Genomic DNA, 18,772 nt, shown 5'->3' with positions numbered 1-18,772 from the left:
TGTGAATTATAGACAGAGTCAATGGATGGGAGGCTGGTTGCATGATAGACTGGGCTACATTCACAACCCTTTGTAATTTCCTGCGGTCCTGGGCAGAGCAGGAACCATACCAAGCTGTGATACAACCAGAAAGACTGCTTTCAAGCCAAATTTCCTTAGTTTTCTGAGAAAGTAGTCGTTAGTGGGCTTTCTTTACTAGTGTCGGCATGAGGGGCGGGGGGGGGGGGGGGGGGGGGGGGGGGGGGACCAGGACAGGTTGAAGCTCTCGACCCTTTCTACTTCGTCCCCAGTGATGCAGACATGGGCATGTTCTCTATGCTTCCTGAAGTCAATCATCATCTCCTTCGTTTTGTTGACATTGAAGGGGAGATTATTTTCGTCGCACCAGTTCACCAGATTCTCTATCTTATTCCTGTACTCTCTGTCTCATCATTGTTTGAAATCCGACCCACTACCGTGGTGTCATAAGCAAATTTGAAAATCGAGTTGAAGGGGAATTTAGCTACACAATCATAGGCGTATAAGTATACTAGGAGGCAGATGGCACAGCCTTGTGGGGCACCTCTGTGGAGGATGATCGTGGAGGAGGTCTTGTTGCCTATCCTTACTGATTGTGGTCTGTGGGTTAGGAAGTTCAGGATCCAGTCGCAGAGGAAGGAACCGAGGCCCAGGCCACGGATTTTGGAGATGAGTTTTAATTACTTGCTGTGTACTACTCATGTATGAGGACACCCAGATAGATCCCTCTGCATCTCACCATTTAGACATGTTCCTTTTTTATTTTTGTTGCCAAAATAGATAATTACATATTTTTCCACATTATAACCAATTGCCTTTTCTGCAGCCAGGGAGAAGATCACCTCTGATGTTCTCTCCTCGGATGGGCTAATTATTACATTCAGCAGCTGCCTGATGTTCGTAGTTAGCTGTGTATCCTTGACAAAGACCGTCAGGTCCTCTGCAATCACCTCTGGTGCACAGTTGGACAGTCAAGATACTTTTTCCCAGGATAGAGGGGTCAGTTACTAGGGGGCATAGGTTTAAGGTGCGAGGGGCAAGGTTTAGAGATGTACGGGGCAAGTTTTTTTACACAGAGGGTAGCGGGTGCCTGGAACTCGCTGCCGGAGGAGGTGGTGGAAGCAGGGATGATAGTGACATTTAAGGGGCATCTTGACAAATACATGAATAGGATGGAAATAGAGGGATATGGACCCTGGAAGTACAGGAGATTTTAGTTTAGATGGGCAGCATGGTCGGCGCAGGCTTGGAGGGCCGAAGGGCCTGTATCTGTGCTGTACTTTTCTTTGTTCTTTGTTCTCCAGTCTCCGAGCCCGGACTTTTGCGAATATTTATGTGTCCACGTCGGGTCGGTATGATCTGCATTCCGTCTTTTTTGGGTATCAGCGGTATCGTGGCCTTTGTTAGCATTGGAGACAGGGTACTCCTCGCTAGCGAATCCACAAACATTTCCCGAAGGTGTGGGCCTGGATTGGTGCAAATTTTTTTGTAGAAGTCTCCTTCACTGCCTGCATGGAATTGATATTCTCCATGATCTCCCCCAATCCTATTTGTGCTTCCAGTTGTAGCCACCTAAGATGGACACTGGGCTACAAAATGGAGAACTGCTAAGGCTGCAGGGAAAAACAGTCTTAGCAAGGACAAGCAGTTTGCAGAAGACTAATTAGCATTCTGCACGTACAGAAACCAGTTTTTGGCCAGGTGCAGAGTTTCAGCCAAAGGTGTAAATGGCAACAAGATCTACATAGTAATGAGGTGATCCAGATCCAGACCCCGCACAATAGAAACATTTAAGTATGAATGGATACTTTTGAGTAGACGCCCAGACAACGGCACCACAGTATCCAACACAAAGAACCATAGGGACCGCCCTACCCATCGAGGGACGACCCTCAGATTGGGAGGTTTAGAAGATATCGATTGGGAAAGGCCCAATCGATACATGGCAGGTAAAAGGCCCGCCCCACGGGGGCACGGACTTCTAAGACCTATAAAAGTAGACCCCGCACATGGTTCGGTCTGCTTTGGCTCCGGCTCTGGCTGCTACTTTTGCTCCGGCTCCGCTTTGCTGCTACATCGCATCCTGACTCCAGTTCCATCACCAGCCGTTGAGCCATCAGCCATCGAACTGTAAGTGCCAATAAACAGCCTGAAAGTAACCATGAAGCTCCTGGAAGAGTCGGGCTTCTCGGGCTACAAACTCAACCTGGGCAAGAGTGAGGCATTCCCAGTGTACCCAAATGGGGGAGGGACCCAGGCCGACACTGCAAAGGAGGAAAGACATGGTTGGCCTGGCCCTCCCGAACCTGCAATACTATCACTGGGCAGCCACAGCCAAGAAGGTGGGGGGATGGATATAACAACCGAACCCAGAATGGGCGAGGTTGGAGGGGTCTTCCTGCAAGGGAACGGAGCCCCCGCCACGGCAGCGCTCCCATCTCTGCCGGCAAAATACACATCCTGCCTAGCTATGGTATCCACATTGAGGAGGAGGTGGAATCAAATGAGGCAACAGTTTGGTTTAATCGAGATATCGTCCATCCCTTAATTAGGGTGCTCTTTCCAAGGACCGATGCAGACTTGATAGGCCAAAAGGCCTCCTTCTGCACTGTAAATTGTGTGATACTGGAGGAACTACTAAACATGGACAGCAAGGAGGGGGAACCGTGGGGACATCTGTGGATGACTGTTGGAAAGGGCAAGCACACCATTGGATGGAGCTGGGCAGAAATGCGAGTACAGACTCAGGACAGAAGTGAGTTGGGGACTCTGGAGCGAGGCACACCACCTCCTGCGCAAGGCTACCAGAAACTGAATGAACAGGTTCTTCCCGGAGGTGGAGGATAAATGTGAACAGTGCCAGAGATGCCCGGCCAACCTCGTCCATATGTTCTGGGCCTGCCCCAGACTTGTCGAGCTCTGGACAACCTTCTTCGAGGCAATGTCCAATATTGTGGGTGTGAGGGTGGAGCCATGCCCGAGAGTAGCAGTCTTCAGAATATCAGACCAGCCAGAACTATATATGGGGAAGAGGTCCAACGCTCTGGCTTTTGCTTCCTTAATCGCACACCGGAGAATCCTGCTCAGCTGCCGATCAACAGCACCAATCACAGCTGCAGGCAGACCTATCGGAGTTTCTCCATCAGGAGAAGATCAAGTACACCATCTGAGGGTGTTGGAAGCCAATAGTGATTAGCAACAAAGGGGGGGTGGGGGAGACTGGGGGGGGACCGATGAGGGGAGACAAGAGCACACAGAGCAGAGGGGGGGGGGGGGGGAACAAGGAAGGAACCCAGGGGAGTAGCAGAGAGTGTCATGGGAAAAAAGGGGAGAGGAGAGGGGGGGGGGGGGAGAGGAGAGGGGGGGGGAGAGGAGAGGGGGGGGGAGAGGAGAGGGGGGGGGAGAGGAGAGGGGGGGGGGAGAGGAGGGGGGGGGGAGAGGAGAGGGGGGGGGAGAGGGGGGGGGGGAGAGGAGAGGGGGGGGGGAGAGGAGAGGGGGGGGGAGGAGAGGGGGGGGGGAGGAGAGGGGGGGGGAGAGGAGAGGGGGGGGGGAGAGGAGAGGGGGGGGGGAGAGGAGAGGGGGGGAGAGGAGAGGGGGGGGAGAGGAGAGGGGGGGAGAGGAGAGGGGGGGGAGAGGAGAGGGGGGGGGAGAGGAGAGGGGGGGGAGAGGAGAGGGGGGAGAGGAGAGGGGGGGGGGGGAGAGGAGGGGGGGGGGGGGAGAGGAGAGGGGGGGGGGGAGAGGAGAGGGGGGGGGGGGAGAGGAGAGGGGGGGGGGGAGAGGAGAGGGGGGGGGGGAGAGGAGAGGGGGGGGGGGGAGAGGAGAGGGGGGGGAGAGGAGAGGGGGGGGAGAGGAGAGGGGGGGGAGAGGAGAGGGGGGGGAGAGGAGAGGGGGGGGAGAGGAGAGGGGGGGAGAGGAGAGGGGGGGGAGAGGAGAGGGGGGGGAGAGGAGAGGGGGGGAGAGGAGAGGGGGGGGGGAGAGGAGAGGGGGGGGGGAGAGGAGAGGGGGGGGGAGAGGAGAGGGGGGGGGGGAGAGGAGAGGGGGGGGAGAGGAGAGGGGGGGGGGAGAGGAGAGGGGGGGAGAGGAGAGGGGGGGGGGAGAGGAGGAGGGGGGGGGGGAAGAGGAGAGGGGGGGGAAGAGGAGAGGGGGGGGGAAGAGGAGAGGGGGGGGGAAGAGGAGAGGGGGGGGGAAGAGGAGAGGGGGGGGGGAAGAGGAGAGGGGGGGGAAAGAGGAGAGGGGGGGGAAAGAGGAGAGGGGGGGGAAAGAGGAGAGGGGGGGAAGAGGAGAGGGGGGGGAAAGAGGAGAGGGGGGGGAAAGAGGAGAGGGGGGGGGGAAAGAGGAGAGGGGGGGGGAAAGAGGAGAGGGGGGAAAGAGGAGAGGGGGGGGAAAGAGGAGAGGGGGGGGAAAGAGGAGAGGGGGGAAAGAGGAGAGGGGGGGAAAGAGGAGAGGGGGGGGAAAGAGGAGAGGGGGGGAAAGAGGAGAGGGGGGGGAAAGAGGAGAGGGGGGGGAAAGAGGAGAGGGGGGGGAAAGAGGAGAGGGGGGGGAAAGAGGAGAGGGGGGGGAAAGAGGAGAGGGGGGGGAAAGAGGAGAGGGGGGGGGAAAGAGGAGAGGGGGGGGGAAAGAGGAGAGGGTGGGGGAAGAGGAGAGGGTGGGGGAAAGAGGAGAGGGGGGGGGAAAGAGGAGAGGGGGGGGGAAAGAGGAGAGGGGGGGGGGGGAAAGAGGAGAGGGGGGGGGGAAAGAGGAGAGGGGGGGGGGGAAAGAGGAGAGGGGGGGGGGGAAAGAGGAGAGGGGGGGGGGGGAAAGAGGAGAGGGGGGGGGGGGAAAGAGGAGAGGGGGGAGAGGAGAGGGGGGGAAGGGAGTCCCCCCTCTAAGCAGAGGAGAGAAGAGGTATCCCCCCAGAGGAGAGAGAGAGAGTGCCCCCCCCCCGCCCCCCGCCAAAGCGAACCCACAAAGACAACAGGAACCGCATAAAAGAGCGAAATACAGCAATAGGTACCCAGGGTGAAAGGCTGTGCCTGGAAGGAGCCTGACTACCAACAGGGGGGTGGAGGAGGGGAGCAGGGAGGGCAAGGGTGGATGTAAAATTGTACATAAAGAACATCATACCTTGTAAATATTGTGTGCTTTATATGTTAAGCTGTTATATTGTTAAAATTGGAAAATGCCAGTAAAACTATTAAAAAAAACATTTGCCAGATCTTTGCCCACTCACTTTACCTAGCTATGTCCCATTGTAGCCTCCTTACTGCCCTTCACAACTTACTTCCTACCTATCTCTGTATCATCAATAAATCTAGTAACCATTCCTTCGATGCCTATATCCAAGTTTGAGGCCTGAGTATTGATCCCTTGTGTCACACAACTCATCTTACCAACCAGAAACAGACCCGCTGATGCCTACTCCATTTCCTGTTAGCTAGTCAATCGTCAACCCATACCAATGTTACCCCTACACCATCAGCTTTTATTTTACTCAATGTGCTTTGATGTGGCATCTTATCAAATGCCTTCTGGAAATCAAAGTCCGACAGAACATTGACAGGTTCCCCTTAATCCACACACAGTTCCACTCACCCATTGACCAATAACCAGAGGACAGAAGTTTGAAGAGGTAAATTCAAAACTAATCTGAGAAACCATGATCTCAAAGACGGAATAGTCAACGGCTGGAATCTGGATCATTAATAATTTATGCTGGGAAAAATCTACATAAAGTTCAAAATGTAAGTCTTGTGCTCGAGAGTAGGACGAGAAGACCAGCGATGAAGGTGCCAGCCTTTGACTGTCACGTGTGCTGGCTCACTACCAGTGGGTGTGGGTCACGTGGTTCTAGCTCCCGGCCGTGGGGCGCGGGTGACGTGGTGCTGGCTCCCGGCCGTGGGGCGCGGGTGACGTGGTGCTGGCTCCCGGCCGTGGGGCGCGGGTGACGTGCTGCTGGCTCCCGGCGGTTGGGCGCCGGGTCACGTGGTGCTGGCTCCCGGCGATTGGGAGCGGGTCACGTGGTGCTGGATCCCGGCCGTGAGGCGCGGGTCACGTGTGCTAGCTCCCAGCGGGTGGGCGCCGGGTCACGTGGTTCTAGCTCCCGGTGGGTGGGCGCGGGTCACGTGGTGCTGGCTCCCGGCCGTGGGGCGCGGGTGACGTGCTGCTGGCTCCCGGCGGTTGGGCGCGGGTCACGTGGTGCTGGATCCCGGCCGTTGGGCGCGTGGCGCGCGGGCATTGAGAAAAGAGGCGCCATGAATGTCACGATTGATAAGGAATCGCTCAATGACAGCTTCGTCACCCTGTGCGGGATCTGGGTGCTGTGTGAGTCTGGACGCTGCTGTCTGCCGCTGGGAAACAGAACCGACACTGAACTGCAGCCCAGGGTTAAGGCGGGAGGGCAAGGATCGGGGGAACCTCGATCCCATGGGGAGAGGGCACCTCGACCCCCCAAGGGGCGGTTGGACCACCATCGCGTGTGGCGGCGGGGGAGCTGGGGGGTCCTGAGGAGGAAGGGGTGATGGACAGGAAACCAAACTCCTGCCTCAAGTGAGGTAGGAGGCAGCACAGCCATGTCCGCTCTTTGGGGAGAGCGGCACAGTCGAGGTATTGGGATGGATAATAATAATTGTCACGATTCGGCTTACATTACACTGCAATTAAGTTACTGTGAAAATCTGTGATAACAGGGTTCAGCAGTGCTCAGGAAAGAGGACCATAGTCACAGCTTAAGGCGGGGGGGGGGGGCGGGTAGGGGTACATTTCAGGGTCTCATTCAACCTTTACACAATATGTATTACATGTACTTTCCAGGAAAGCTCTGGATGGATTAGAGTGATGATTCCTTTTTTTACGATCGGTGTACCTGTATACACCCCTGCTGAGAATGGTGATTCCCCACAGGGGGCAGCACGGTAGCATGGTGGTTAGCATAAATGCTTCACAGCTCCAGGGTCCCAGGTTCGATTCCCAGCTGGGTCACTGTCTGTGTGGAGTCTGCACATCCTCCCCCTGTGTGCGTGGGTTTCCTCCGGGTGCTCCGGTTTCCTCCCACAGTCCAAAGATGTGCGGGTTAGGTGGATTGGCCATGCTAAATTGCCCGTAGTGTCCTAATAAAAGTAGGGTTAAGGGGGAGGTTGTTGGGTTACGGGTATAGGGTGGATACGTGGGTTTGAGTAGGGTGATCATGGCTCGGCACAACATTGAGGGCCGAAGGGCCTGTTCTGTGCTGTACTGTTCTATGTTCTAATAACCTGAGCTTTGGTTAGAATCAAAGCTACGGTTTTCCTGGTTGCACTTAAACACTGATATGACAGAAGATTCCCCTCCATATCTCCAAGCCTATTTCCAGCATAACCTTTTTCAACAGCATTTTTATTTTCACATTTCTGAACTATCTATGTGACCATTCCGAGGTGTGAGAATAAATTCAGTCAAGGCCTCCTATTTGGTTTGAATAGTAACTAACTGGACTTAAATATCAGTCAGTCAAATTGTTATTGATCGCTGCTCTGCAGGTATAACCTTATGTTTGCACCAGTATAAGTGGATTCCTCAGTATGTCTTACAAACAGCTGTCAATGTTCTGGCTGCTTGAGCATTCAGTAGGGGGGAGGGAAAGGAATAAAAATAACGGATTGGGCAGCATAGTGGCGTAGTGGTTAGCACTGCTATATCACAGTGCCGAGGTCTCAGGTTCGACCCAGGCTCTAGGTCTCTCGTGTTTTCACGTTCCCCCCATATTTGCATGAGTTTCGTCCCCACAACCCGTAGGTGGATTGGCCACACTAAATTGCCCCTTAATTGGGTACTCTAAATTTGTTAAATAATTAATACCCGAAAAAAAACGGATTAAAAAAACAGGATCTTCACAGCTGCAGTTGAGGTCCTTGAGGTTCAGGCGGTGATCTCTTCAGAATGCAAGTTGTTGCAAACCATTGGTGAGTTTAGATCTTTTAAGGACCATCATCCATTAGAACTCCCAGACTAGGGGCTGGATTGTCTGTCCTGCTGTGCCACATTTCTGTTTCAGCACACTGGCGGGAAGCTCCGTTACGCCGGCTGGTCAATGGGGTTTCCCATTGTGGGGCAGCCCCATGCTGTCATAAAACCCTTGGGCTACTGGCAAAACGGAGCATCCCACCGGCGAAGAATCAAGACCTCGGTCTTTGGGCAATCACCATCACACAGGAGATTCAGTCTGTGCAATTCTATCATGTGACCATCAGAAGGACTCTCAGTCTCCCTGAGATATTACTGGAATTTTCCACCTGAGAATTTACAGCAGATTTCACATTCACTCTGCCCTTCAACCACTTGTCTAATAGCTGCAAAGATTCTGGCTGTATCGTGAAGAGAGTTCTCAGACTGGGCTTTTCCCAGCCATTCAGACAGAGGAATAATCTGTTACTGACCTGATGGAAGAACCTGCTCACAGCTTTTCAAACCAGTAGTCCCCTTCACAGGTCTGGTTTGGCGCCTCTTGAATCGCCTGGCAGAGAAAAAGCTGAGAGTGTGCCTTGAAGCTGCTTCGTGCTTCGATCTTTCATGTAACAAACAAAATGGGTCTTGCTTCTGTTCCAGAGTTTCTGAAAAGCTCCATCAATCCCAAATGTGAATCGGTCCAAGGCCCAGATTTCAAATGAGCTGATTGGCTGCTTACCAAGTCCATCAACACGACATCATGGATGGGCTATGCCACAGAGCATACTGAATGAGGGGATCTGCTGGATCAGTCCACATAGTTTGTGTGTGTGTGTGGGGGGGGGTGGGGGGGGTGGTTCTGTTCAAAACCAAAAGTCTTGTGATTTTAAAACCAGCCAGCAGGATAGGCATTAAACGAGAAACACAAAACAGTTCAGGATTTAGCAAGTTCCTTACAAGATGCACCTGTTTTATTGAGCAGAAGATGGCAACTCTGCATTACTTGGCTGTTGGGGTGTGTGGTGAGCTGTTAGCATGTGGGAAAGTACCTGGCCTTGAATCTTTGTCTCCCACTGACAATCAGTCAGACGCAGGAAATATGTGCTGTTTGTGAGTTGAGGAGAAAACCATTTCATCAGTTTGAAAACAATTTGTTTCATAGAAGTTCAGACATGATTCATTTATGTATGTGAGTAACATGGGAGCTTCACTATTGGCAGGTTATTCATACAGGTGCCTGTGACATAGTTACACAAAGTGCAGTGAGAAATGGCTCTTCAGCAGTAAATATACCAACTTTAGTGTGGAGGTAGATTTTGGCAAAAATTGTTGGGTGTCTCACCTTATGGAGGAAATGCTGCAATTGGAGATATGTACTAGCACTCCTACTAAATTTGTTTATATTTTGGTCACCATTTTACTCACTCTTGGGGTACTTGCATCACTGGTCTGGCAAGATCAGCATTTATTGCTCATTCCCAATTTACCTAAGAAGATGAAAAAAAAATGAATGCATGCCAGATGATGCTGCAACTGGCTTACTGTACCATGTTGATGTGGGACTGGAGTCAGATAGGCCAGACCGGGTTTAAGGACAGTAATTTGCTTCCCTGAAGGGCATCAGTGAACTACCGTAATTTCCGGACTATAAACCGCTACTTTTTCCCCACGTTTTGAACCTCACGGCTTATACAACGGCGCGGCTTATTTATGGATTTTTCCCGCTTTCACTAAACCAATGAAATTGCTTAACGGGTTAAGGTAAAACAATGTAACTTTTTAGTTTACTGTTTAGATTAAATCGAGCGCGCTCAAACATCCCATCATTCTGATTACGGTAGTCATTTTGTCACCCTCATCATGGCAAAGACACGGAGAAATGCATATGATGCAGCTTTCAAGTTGAAGGCGATCGATCTGGCTGTTGGAAAAGGAAATAGAGCTGCTGCACTAGAGCTTGGTCTTAATGAGTCGATGATAAGACGTTGGAAACAGCAGCGTGAGGAATTGACTCAGTGCAAAAGACAACTAAAGCTTTCAGAGGGAAGAAAAGCAGATGGCCCCGAACTAGAAAATGAGCTCGAAGACTGGGTCAACATGCAGAGAGCAGACGGCCGAGGTGTTTCAACTGTACAGATCCGACTGAAAGCCAAAACAATCGCCACCGCAATGAAGTTTGAGAATTTTAGAGGTGGACCATTGTGGTGTCTCAGATTTATGAGACGTAAAGGCCTGTCCATCAGGGTACGGACGAGTTTGTGTCAGCAGCTCCCTCCCGACTACGAGGAAAAAATTTCAAACTTCCGCAAATTCACTGATGCAAAGATAGCGGCGCATTCCATTGGCCCGCACAATATCATAAATATGGATGAGGTTCCTCTGATGTTTGACCTGCCTCTCACTCGGACTGTCAACAGGAAAGGTGAATCATCCGTCATGCTGAAAACAACTGGGCATGAAAAAACGCACTTCACCTGTGTTCTGAATTGCACGGCATCGGGAGAAAAGCTTCCACCGATGGTGATTTTTAAACGCACGACGATACCAAAAGAAAAATTCCCTACAGGAATTGTTGTGAAAGTCAACAAGAAAGGATGGATGACGGAAAGCCTAATGCATGAATGGCATACGGAGTGTTACGGCAAGCGACCGGGAGGATTCTTTCACAGGAACAAGGCATTGCTTGTTTTGGACAGCATGAGGGCCCACATAACAGATTCTGTGAAAGAAGCCATCAAGAGGACAAACTCAATTCCAGCTGTGATTCCTGGGGGCACAACAAAGTATTTACAGCCACTCGACATCAGTTTAAATCGTGCATTTAAGGTGGCGCTTCGTGTTCAGTGGGAGGCTTGGATGACAAGTGGGGAGAACTCCTTCACTAAAACGGGCCGCATGCGAAGAGCAACTTATGGTCAAGTCTGCCAGTGGGTCCTGACAGCGTGGAGCATTGTTAAAAAATCCACTATCATCAACGGGTTTCGAAAAGCTGGATTGCTGCGTGTTGAAGAGGGCAGCATGAGCTCAGCGGGAAATTTGCCTCCGGATGAAAGTGACAAGAGCGACAATGAAAACAATCCAACATCGGATGAAGCAATTCTGAGGCTATTCAACTCTGACACCGAAGGAGATGACTTCAGTGGTTTCAGTGCACAAGAGGAGGATAGTGACTGTGATCACCTGGGTTGGTGATATCTTGATTACGATCAGTAATAAAAGACTTCTTTTTACACATGATTTATTTATTCATTTTTATTATATATTTTTAATGTTTCAAACTGATGATTCTATGTTAATCTTAAGAGCTTAATCGGATTGATTTCGCTCCACAGTGACCAATGACTTTCTTGGTAGGCTATTCTTTACCGCTAATTTTTTATTTTTGTTACAAGCCGTATTTCGTTAAAGCCTGTGTAAAGCTCATTTGTTTCAATGTACCGGTAAGCACCTGCGGCTTATATACGTGTGCGGCTTATTTATGTTCAAAATAACAATTTTTAAAAAAAAATCAGTGGGTGCGGCTTATAATCAGGTGCGCTTTATAGTCCGGAAATTACGGTAGTTGGACTTTGTAAAACCAAAATTCAAATTGGTAAACTGCCATGCTGGATCATTTGCCAGTAAAATGGCAGCATATTACTGTACCCCCATGTTGTCTACCTTTAACAATCCAGTTTGCATTAACAGTCTACCCTCCGCATTCGTACAGGCACTCTTTTTCCTCTCCCACATTCACACTTTAAATGTTGTGAGGGTTCCCACCTCTACCACCCTTCCAGGCAGTGAGTTCTAGATTCCTACCACCCTCTGGGTGAAGAAGGTTTTCCTCATATGAGAATTGAGAGATCAATCTGTGCCCCCTGATTATTGACCCATCCGTTAAGGGGAAAAGTTCCTTCCTATTCAAACTGTCTATCCCCTTCATAATGTTAGAGACTTCAATCAGATCCCCACTCAGCCTTCTCTGCTCCAAGGAAAACAACCCCAACCTATCTTGATGGCTGAAATTCTCCAGTCCAGGAAACATCTAGGTGAATCTCTTCTACACCCTCTCCAGTGCAATTATTTCCTTAACGTAGTGTGGCAACCAGAACTGCTGTGGCCTAACCAGCCTTTTAAACAGTCCCATCATAACCTCCCTGCTCTTGTATTCTATGTCTCGGCTAATAAAGGCAAGTATCTTATATGCTTTAACCGCAGAGAGCCACAGATATGCACACCAAGTTCCCTCTGATTCTCTGTACTTCCTAGGTCCCACCATTTATTGTATATTCCCTTGCCCTGTGTCCTCCCATGATCTCACACTTTCCAAGGTCAAATTACCACTGTTAATTTACCACTGTTCTGCCCATCTAATCAACCCGTCTAATCGTCCTGTAATCTAAGACTTTCCTCCTCACTATTTACCACACTACTATTTACCACACCATCAATCTTTGTATCATCTGCAACTTACTGATCATAACTCCTACATTCATATTCAGATCATTAATGTACACGACAAACAGCAAGGGACCCAGCAACAATCCCTGCGGAACACCACAGAACCCAGGGTTCCAAGCACAAAAACAACCTTCGACTATCACCCTCTGCCTCCTGCCAGTAAACCAATTTTGGATCTATTTAGCCAAATTGCCCTCGATCCCAAGGGCTATTACCTTCTTGACCAGTGTGGTGTTGATAGCGCATAAACCAGTCTCCATGTGAGACCTTGTCAAAAACCTTGCGCAAGTCCATGGTCCATATTACGGGCCAGGGTTTAGAAAACTCCAAAGTATATCATGGAGTTCACCTGATCCATGACTTTTAATAGATTTTGGTTATGGGGAGCACAAGGGACCACTCTCCAGATGTTATGCAACAGAGACCTTAAGTATAAACATGCAGTAAACATCTTATCAACTACCGACACACGTAACCCCACAGGTACAATATTCTATTGGTAACCCTTAATACCTTTCCAAGCAACAGCCATAAGCCAAACCCTTTTTTAACAAAGTCAGCGGGCGGGATTCTCCGACCCCCCCCCCCCCCCCCCCCCCCCGGGGCCGGGTCGGAGATTCCCCGGGGGGGCGGTGCGAATCCCGCTCCAATGCTGGCTGTCATATTCTGTGGCCCGCAAAAAAGTCCGCCAACGGGAATCGCGAAGCACGCTTGGCGAGAATCGGCGCAACACGATGATCCCTGGGGCTGCTGCAAATCTCCAGCCCGGATGGTTGGTGTAAATCAAAGTAGGTCTGAAACGGCATCAACTAGTTATGCTGGCTGACGCCAGCGAGTGAGGAGGTAGGGGTCGGCTTGGGGCGGCCACCGGAGAGGAGACGGCACGGCCGTGGCTGGGGGGCGAGTGCCAGTTGAGGTTGCTCCCTAGGGCCGGGGATGGGAGTGCTGGTGATCGGGGTCAGTGCCGGGGGTGGGGGTGCCAGGGAGGGGATCGGGGGTGCTGGGGAGGGGAGTGCCTGGGGGGGGGGTTTGCCTGGCCAAGTGCCAGCTGGCAACAGTCGCAACCATGCAGCCCATGGCATATGGGGGCGGTATGGGCAATGATGACATGTCGTGTGTCCCCACCCCCTGCAGACCGTTATGTTTGGGCATCACCCATCGATGTCGGCCGCCGTAGCAGGAACCACCCGTCTACATGTTTCCCTATGGGAGCTGGAGCAAGAGCATGCCAGGGAGGCGGCGGAGGCTGCCGCAGAGGGGCAGATGGCATCCGCCCAGCCTGGAGAGCCGCCCGCCCGACAGGACGAGGAGGTGGTGGTGCTGCCACGGTGACGGAGGCACCCTATGAGGCCCCGTGTATACCGGCGCCGCTCATCGTACCAGGATCTCATGGACCGAGCATGCAGGAGGAGACTCAGGATAAGCCTCACGGTAGCATGGTGGTTAGCATCAATGCTTCACAGCTCCAGGGTCCCAGGTTCGATTCCCGGCTGGGTCACTGTCTGTGTGGAGTCTGCACGTCCTCCCCGTGTGTGCGTGGGTTTCCTCCGGGTGCTCCGGTTTCCTCCCACAGTCCAAAGATGTGCGGGTTAGGTGGATTGGCCATGCTAAATTGCCCATAGTGTAAGGTTAATGGGTTGATTGTTGGGTTATGGGTATACGGGTTACGTGGGTTTAAGTAGGGTGATCATTGTTCGGCACAACATCGAGGGCCGAAGGGCCTGTTCTGTGCTGTACTGTTCTATGTTCTAAGCCGGGAAACTGTTGCCCATATTTGCCACCTGATGGCACACCTGGCACTGCGTGGGACTGGGGTGGACACCCTCTCCTGGTGGCCGTCAAGGTGATGCTGGCCCTGAATTTCTACGCCACGGGTTCGTTCCAGTCGCCGAGTGGAGACCTGTCCGGTATCTCCCAGGCATCGGTGCACTGGTGCATCTGTGCAGTGACTGACGCCCTGTACGACATTGCGGACCGCTACATCCAATTCCCTGTGGACAGCACCCACCAGGATGTCCGGGAAGCGGGCTTTGCTGCCATGGCCAGGATGCCCATGGTACAGGAGGCAATTGATGGGGTGTACGGCGTCATGCGGCCACCAACGATTAACAGGGCCGTGTTCATGAACAGGAAGGGGTACCACTCCATGAACATTCAGGTGGCCACCGCATGAAGATCCTGCATGTCTGCGGCCAGAATCCGAGGGCAGTGTGCCTGACTCGTTCATATTGGCACAATTGTTCATCCCCGCCATGTTCGAGGGACACCCCACCCCTAGCTGAGGGATTGGTTGCTGGGCGACAAGGGTTACCCGTTGCGGTCGTGGCTGATGACGCCTATACGGAGGCCAGAGGCTGACGCGGAGACCCGCTACAATGATGCCCATCCAGCGACCAGCGGTGTGGTTGAGTGTTACTTTGGGCTGCTACAGATGCGCCTTAGGTGCCTGGACTGTTCTGGAGGGGCCCTCCAGTACCCGTCGGAGATGGCCGGCCGCATTGTTGTGGTCTGCTGCGTCCTGCACAACATAGCCCAGCAGAGGGGAGATGTGCTGGAGGCAGAGGAGGGGGAGGGGAAGGAGCAACACAACGAAGGGCAGGCCTCTCCAGATGAGGAGGATGGGGGCAATGTACGGAGGAGACGGGCTGGACAGGGACGGGAGGCTGTCCACCGTCACCGGCTGGGCCAGTGTGCACGGGACGGGTTGATAGCCGCATGGTTCACGGGGGGGTAGGAATCGCGAGTATGGGCATGGACAGCACAGTACGGCACCAGCCCACAACCCTCACCCCGCCCACCACTGCATCACCCACATGCACACCACCCCTCCATTGCACATCCACCTGCGGCACAATGGGCAGGGCTCAGACAGTAGAAGTGGGTCTACTGCATGACATGCAGGATGATGACAACCCGGTCTGCGATGAGCTCCGGCCTCTACATCTGACTCATGGCCAGGGTAACACCCTCCACCGGGGCAGTCCATGCATGCGGCCTGGACACTGCAGCGCACGGTCGCGTCCTCTGCCCGGGGGTGGGATGGCGTGGGAGACTCGGCGGGGGAGGGGGGGGGCTTACCTGAACTCGACGACCTATCACCCCTCACACACACGTTGGCGCTCACCTCACACCCCACACGTATCGGACGGAACATAGGGGCAGCTCCTGTAGGTGTGAATGTGATTTTAATGACAAACAGTTCAGACATGTGTGCCCTCGCCCCTATAACTAGTCTGTGCTCTGCACCCGTTTCAACTTACTCAGTGTCTAATCTTTTGGCCTTACGGGCCCTGTGACTACGTCTAAATGGTTCCCCAAACGGTACAGCAGAACTGGAGGTGGACTGCTGTGATTCCTGCCCTGTGACTAGGGTCCCCTTTGGCGGCCGTTTCCTGGCATGGCCCAGCCTGGATGGGCTAGGCTGCGCTTCGGGCGAGAGGGGTGATGAGCTGCCCACCAGATGCACCTGTGTGGGCGGGGAGTCCAAGGTGTTGCGGTGTTCCGGGACCTCCCCTGCAGGGGGACCCGCAACGGGCCTCAGCACCTCCTCCTCCCTCGGGGTACCCGATGGCCCCCGGGCCTCTCCAGGGGTCGGACATGTGAACGGAACCAGCACCCGATGTACCACCGGCACCTGGCGCTGCCAGTCCTGGAGGCGTGCCCTGGTATCAACAATCGTCTGCAACTTTGCAGCCATAGAGCTCAGGGAGGTGTCCATCCCTTCCTGTGTCCGGGCGATGCCGGCCAGCACCTGGGCAATGGTGCCGATGCCCTTAGCGATGGCCTGCTGAGACTGGTCCACGGAGTTGTGTGCCGCTGCGATCTGCTTCCTGTGAGAGGGCAGCCATTTCCTGGACCATGGACGCCGCCTGCACGGAAAGCCCCAGGCCTTGCATGCTGCGACCCATGTCTGACACCATCGCACACATTGCCTCCACCGTGGACACCCCCCGTGCGGTTTCGGACTGGGTGGAACGTGTGGCCTGCACCACTCACTGCTCCTGCACGCGGGTGGAGTCTTCCACCTGTGTCTGCAGGTGCTGCAAGCTAGCCGTCACCCCCTTCGATCGTCCCTGGGTCCTTGTCTGCATCGGGTCTATGGGAGGGTGTGGTAACTCCAGGAACCCAGGACCCGTCTGGGAGGCAGCTGGCTGCTGGGGCCGGGCTGACCTTCGACCGTCCGGCCCCTTGGCTGCTCCCAACCCCACCTGCTGTGTGGTGCGCACCAGTGAGTGTGCCAGAAACCTCATCGCTAAAGTGACCAACCGAGGTGAGAGTCTCTGTGATGGTGGAGGGTGTCGGAGATAGCAGTGGCATAATGTCGAGGTCCTCATTGGACCCAAAGTCCGGGGTCTTCTGGGGTGGTGTTTCCTGTCTGTCCGTCGCCTGTCTTTGGGTGTCCTGGGTGGGTGTGTCCTGTGTGTGGGTGTCCTGGGTGGTTGAGTCCTGTGTGTCACTGTCCTGGGTGGGTGTGTCCTGGGTGGTGGTGACCTGGGTGGTTGTGTCCTGTCTGTCAGTGTCCTGGGTCGACTGGGACAGGGGCTTGTTGGTGTGGCTTCCCTCCCTGTCGCTGGAGGTGGCACTACGGCGTCAGCGCACTGACACTAGATGGGGGCGGCGGACGCCTGATGGTCTGGGTCTATCCCTGTCTTGTGGACGCCCTGGCACTGGGTGGGAGCGTCGTATGCCTGACGGCCCAGGTCGGTCCATGTCCCGTGGGCGCCTTGGCACTGGGTGGGGACGTTGTATGCCTGACGGCCCAGGTCGGTCCCTGTCCTGTGGGCACCCTGGCACTGTGTGGGGGCGTCATGAACCTGACGGCCCTGGTCGTTACATGTCTTGTGGGCCCCCTGTCACGTCCTGGGGACGGTCGACATCCGCAGGGACGGCTGCCCTGACTAGGTCATTGATTTTCTTGTGGCACTGGCTGCCTGTCCTGGCTGTTACAGCCACGGCGCTGACGACCTCTGCCTCCTCCCTCCACAGGTGCCGGCTAACGTGTGGTGCGACCCCGCGGCTGTGTCCGAGTACAGGGCCTCCTTCCTTTCCTCCACTGCGTCCAGGAGTGCCTCGAAGTCCCGCTCCTTGTACGTCGGCACTGCGCGTCAGGCGGCCATTTTGCCAAGTCTCTGGTGGTGGCGTCTTTTCTGGAGCGACGGCGCGCGGGTCTGTGATGGGTCACGTTGTCGCGATTGGCATCACACTGGTGCTAGCCCCTTCCAGGGCGGAGGATTCCTCAACTTCCGGGCGGCCCGACGCCGTAGTGGATCGCGCCGATTTTGACACCGGCGTCGGGCCATCGTGCCGATTTCGGAGAATCCCGCCTAGTAGGTTTGAATTCTCCACAGCAACAGGTATTACTTTGAAATCATCAAGTGAGCTGAAGACATTCTTTAGCTTGTGGAGAGAGAGATTACACGCTCTGCTTGCTTTGAACACAGCTCTCCAACTCTGAAAACCAAACCAAAAACAGAGCCACAAAGCAGCTTTTCAGTTCAAAACAAAAGTGAAAGACAGACAGACAGCCCAGCTCCACCCACACACTGACATTACTGCAGCTATTTGATAACATTTCTTAAAGGAACATGCACATGACAACACTACATCAACTGCATTACCCTCATATACACACCTAGCCACCTCAAAAAATTGGATCAAATTTGTATGACATGATTTCCCTTTAACAAAGTCATGCTGAGTTTACTTGATTAATCCTTGATTCCTCAATCAGTTATTAATATTAATAATAATAATAATAATATTAGTGTCACAAGTGGGCACCCTGGGGCAGCACGGTAGCATTGTGGATAGCACAATCGCTTCACAGCTCCAGGGTCCCAGGTTCGATTCCGGCTTGGGTCACTGTCTGTGCGGAGTCTGCACATCCTCCCCGTGTGTGCGTGGGTTTCCTCCGGGTGCTCCGGTTTCCTCCCACAGTCTAAAGATTTACAGGTTAGGTGGATTGGCCATGATAAATTGCCCTTAGTGTCCAAAAAATTGCCCTTAGTGTGTTGGGTGGGGTTACTGGGTTATGGGGATAGGGTGGAGGTGTTAACCATGGGTAGGGTGCTCTTTCCAGGAGCCGGTGCAGACTCGATGGGCCGAATGGCCTCCTTCTGCACTGTAAATTCTATGTAAGTAGGCTTGCATTAACACTGCAATGAAGTTACTGTGAAATCCCGTGGCCGCCACATTACAGAGCTTGCTCGGGTACACAGGAAGAATTCAGAATGTCCAAGTCACCTAACAGGCACGTCTTTCGGGACTTGTAGGAGGAAACCAGAGAACCCGGAAGAAACCCACGCAGAAACGGGAAGAATGTGCAGACTCCGACAGACAGCGACCCAAGCCAGGAATCGAGCCCGGGTCCCTGCCGCTGTGAAGCAACAGTGCTAACCACTGTGCTACCATA

At 53.5% G+C, this 18,772-nt stretch overlaps 1 protein-coding gene across 3 annotated transcripts in view; it reads left to right on the top strand.

Annotated features, from left to right (window-relative positions):
• Positions 1-6,189: 6,189 nt before the first annotated feature.
• LOC119965023 (putative ammonium transporter 1) overlaps positions 6,190-18,772 on the top strand; it is a 161,248-nt gene continuing 148,665 nt past the window's right edge. For 2 of the 3 annotated variants that reach the window (XM_038795228.1, XM_038795231.1), the window contains exon 1: positions 6,190-6,318. In XM_038795228.1, coding sequence (XP_038651156.1) covers positions 6,249-6,318 — 70 coding nt within the window. In that variant the 5' untranslated portion in view covers positions 6,190-6,248. The remainder of the gene's footprint in view (positions 6,319-18,772) is intronic. The other variant, XM_038795230.1, reaches the window with a different exon arrangement.

This window comes from Scyliorhinus canicula, chromosome 4, assembly GCF_902713615.1.
Source record: "Scyliorhinus canicula chromosome 4, sScyCan1.1, whole genome shotgun sequence".
NCBI classification, from domain to species: domain Eukaryota; kingdom Metazoa; phylum Chordata; class Chondrichthyes; order Carcharhiniformes; family Scyliorhinidae; genus Scyliorhinus; species Scyliorhinus canicula.
The sequence above is the reverse complement of the archived record's forward strand: the minus strand, read 5'-3'. Positions and strand labels throughout refer to the sequence as shown.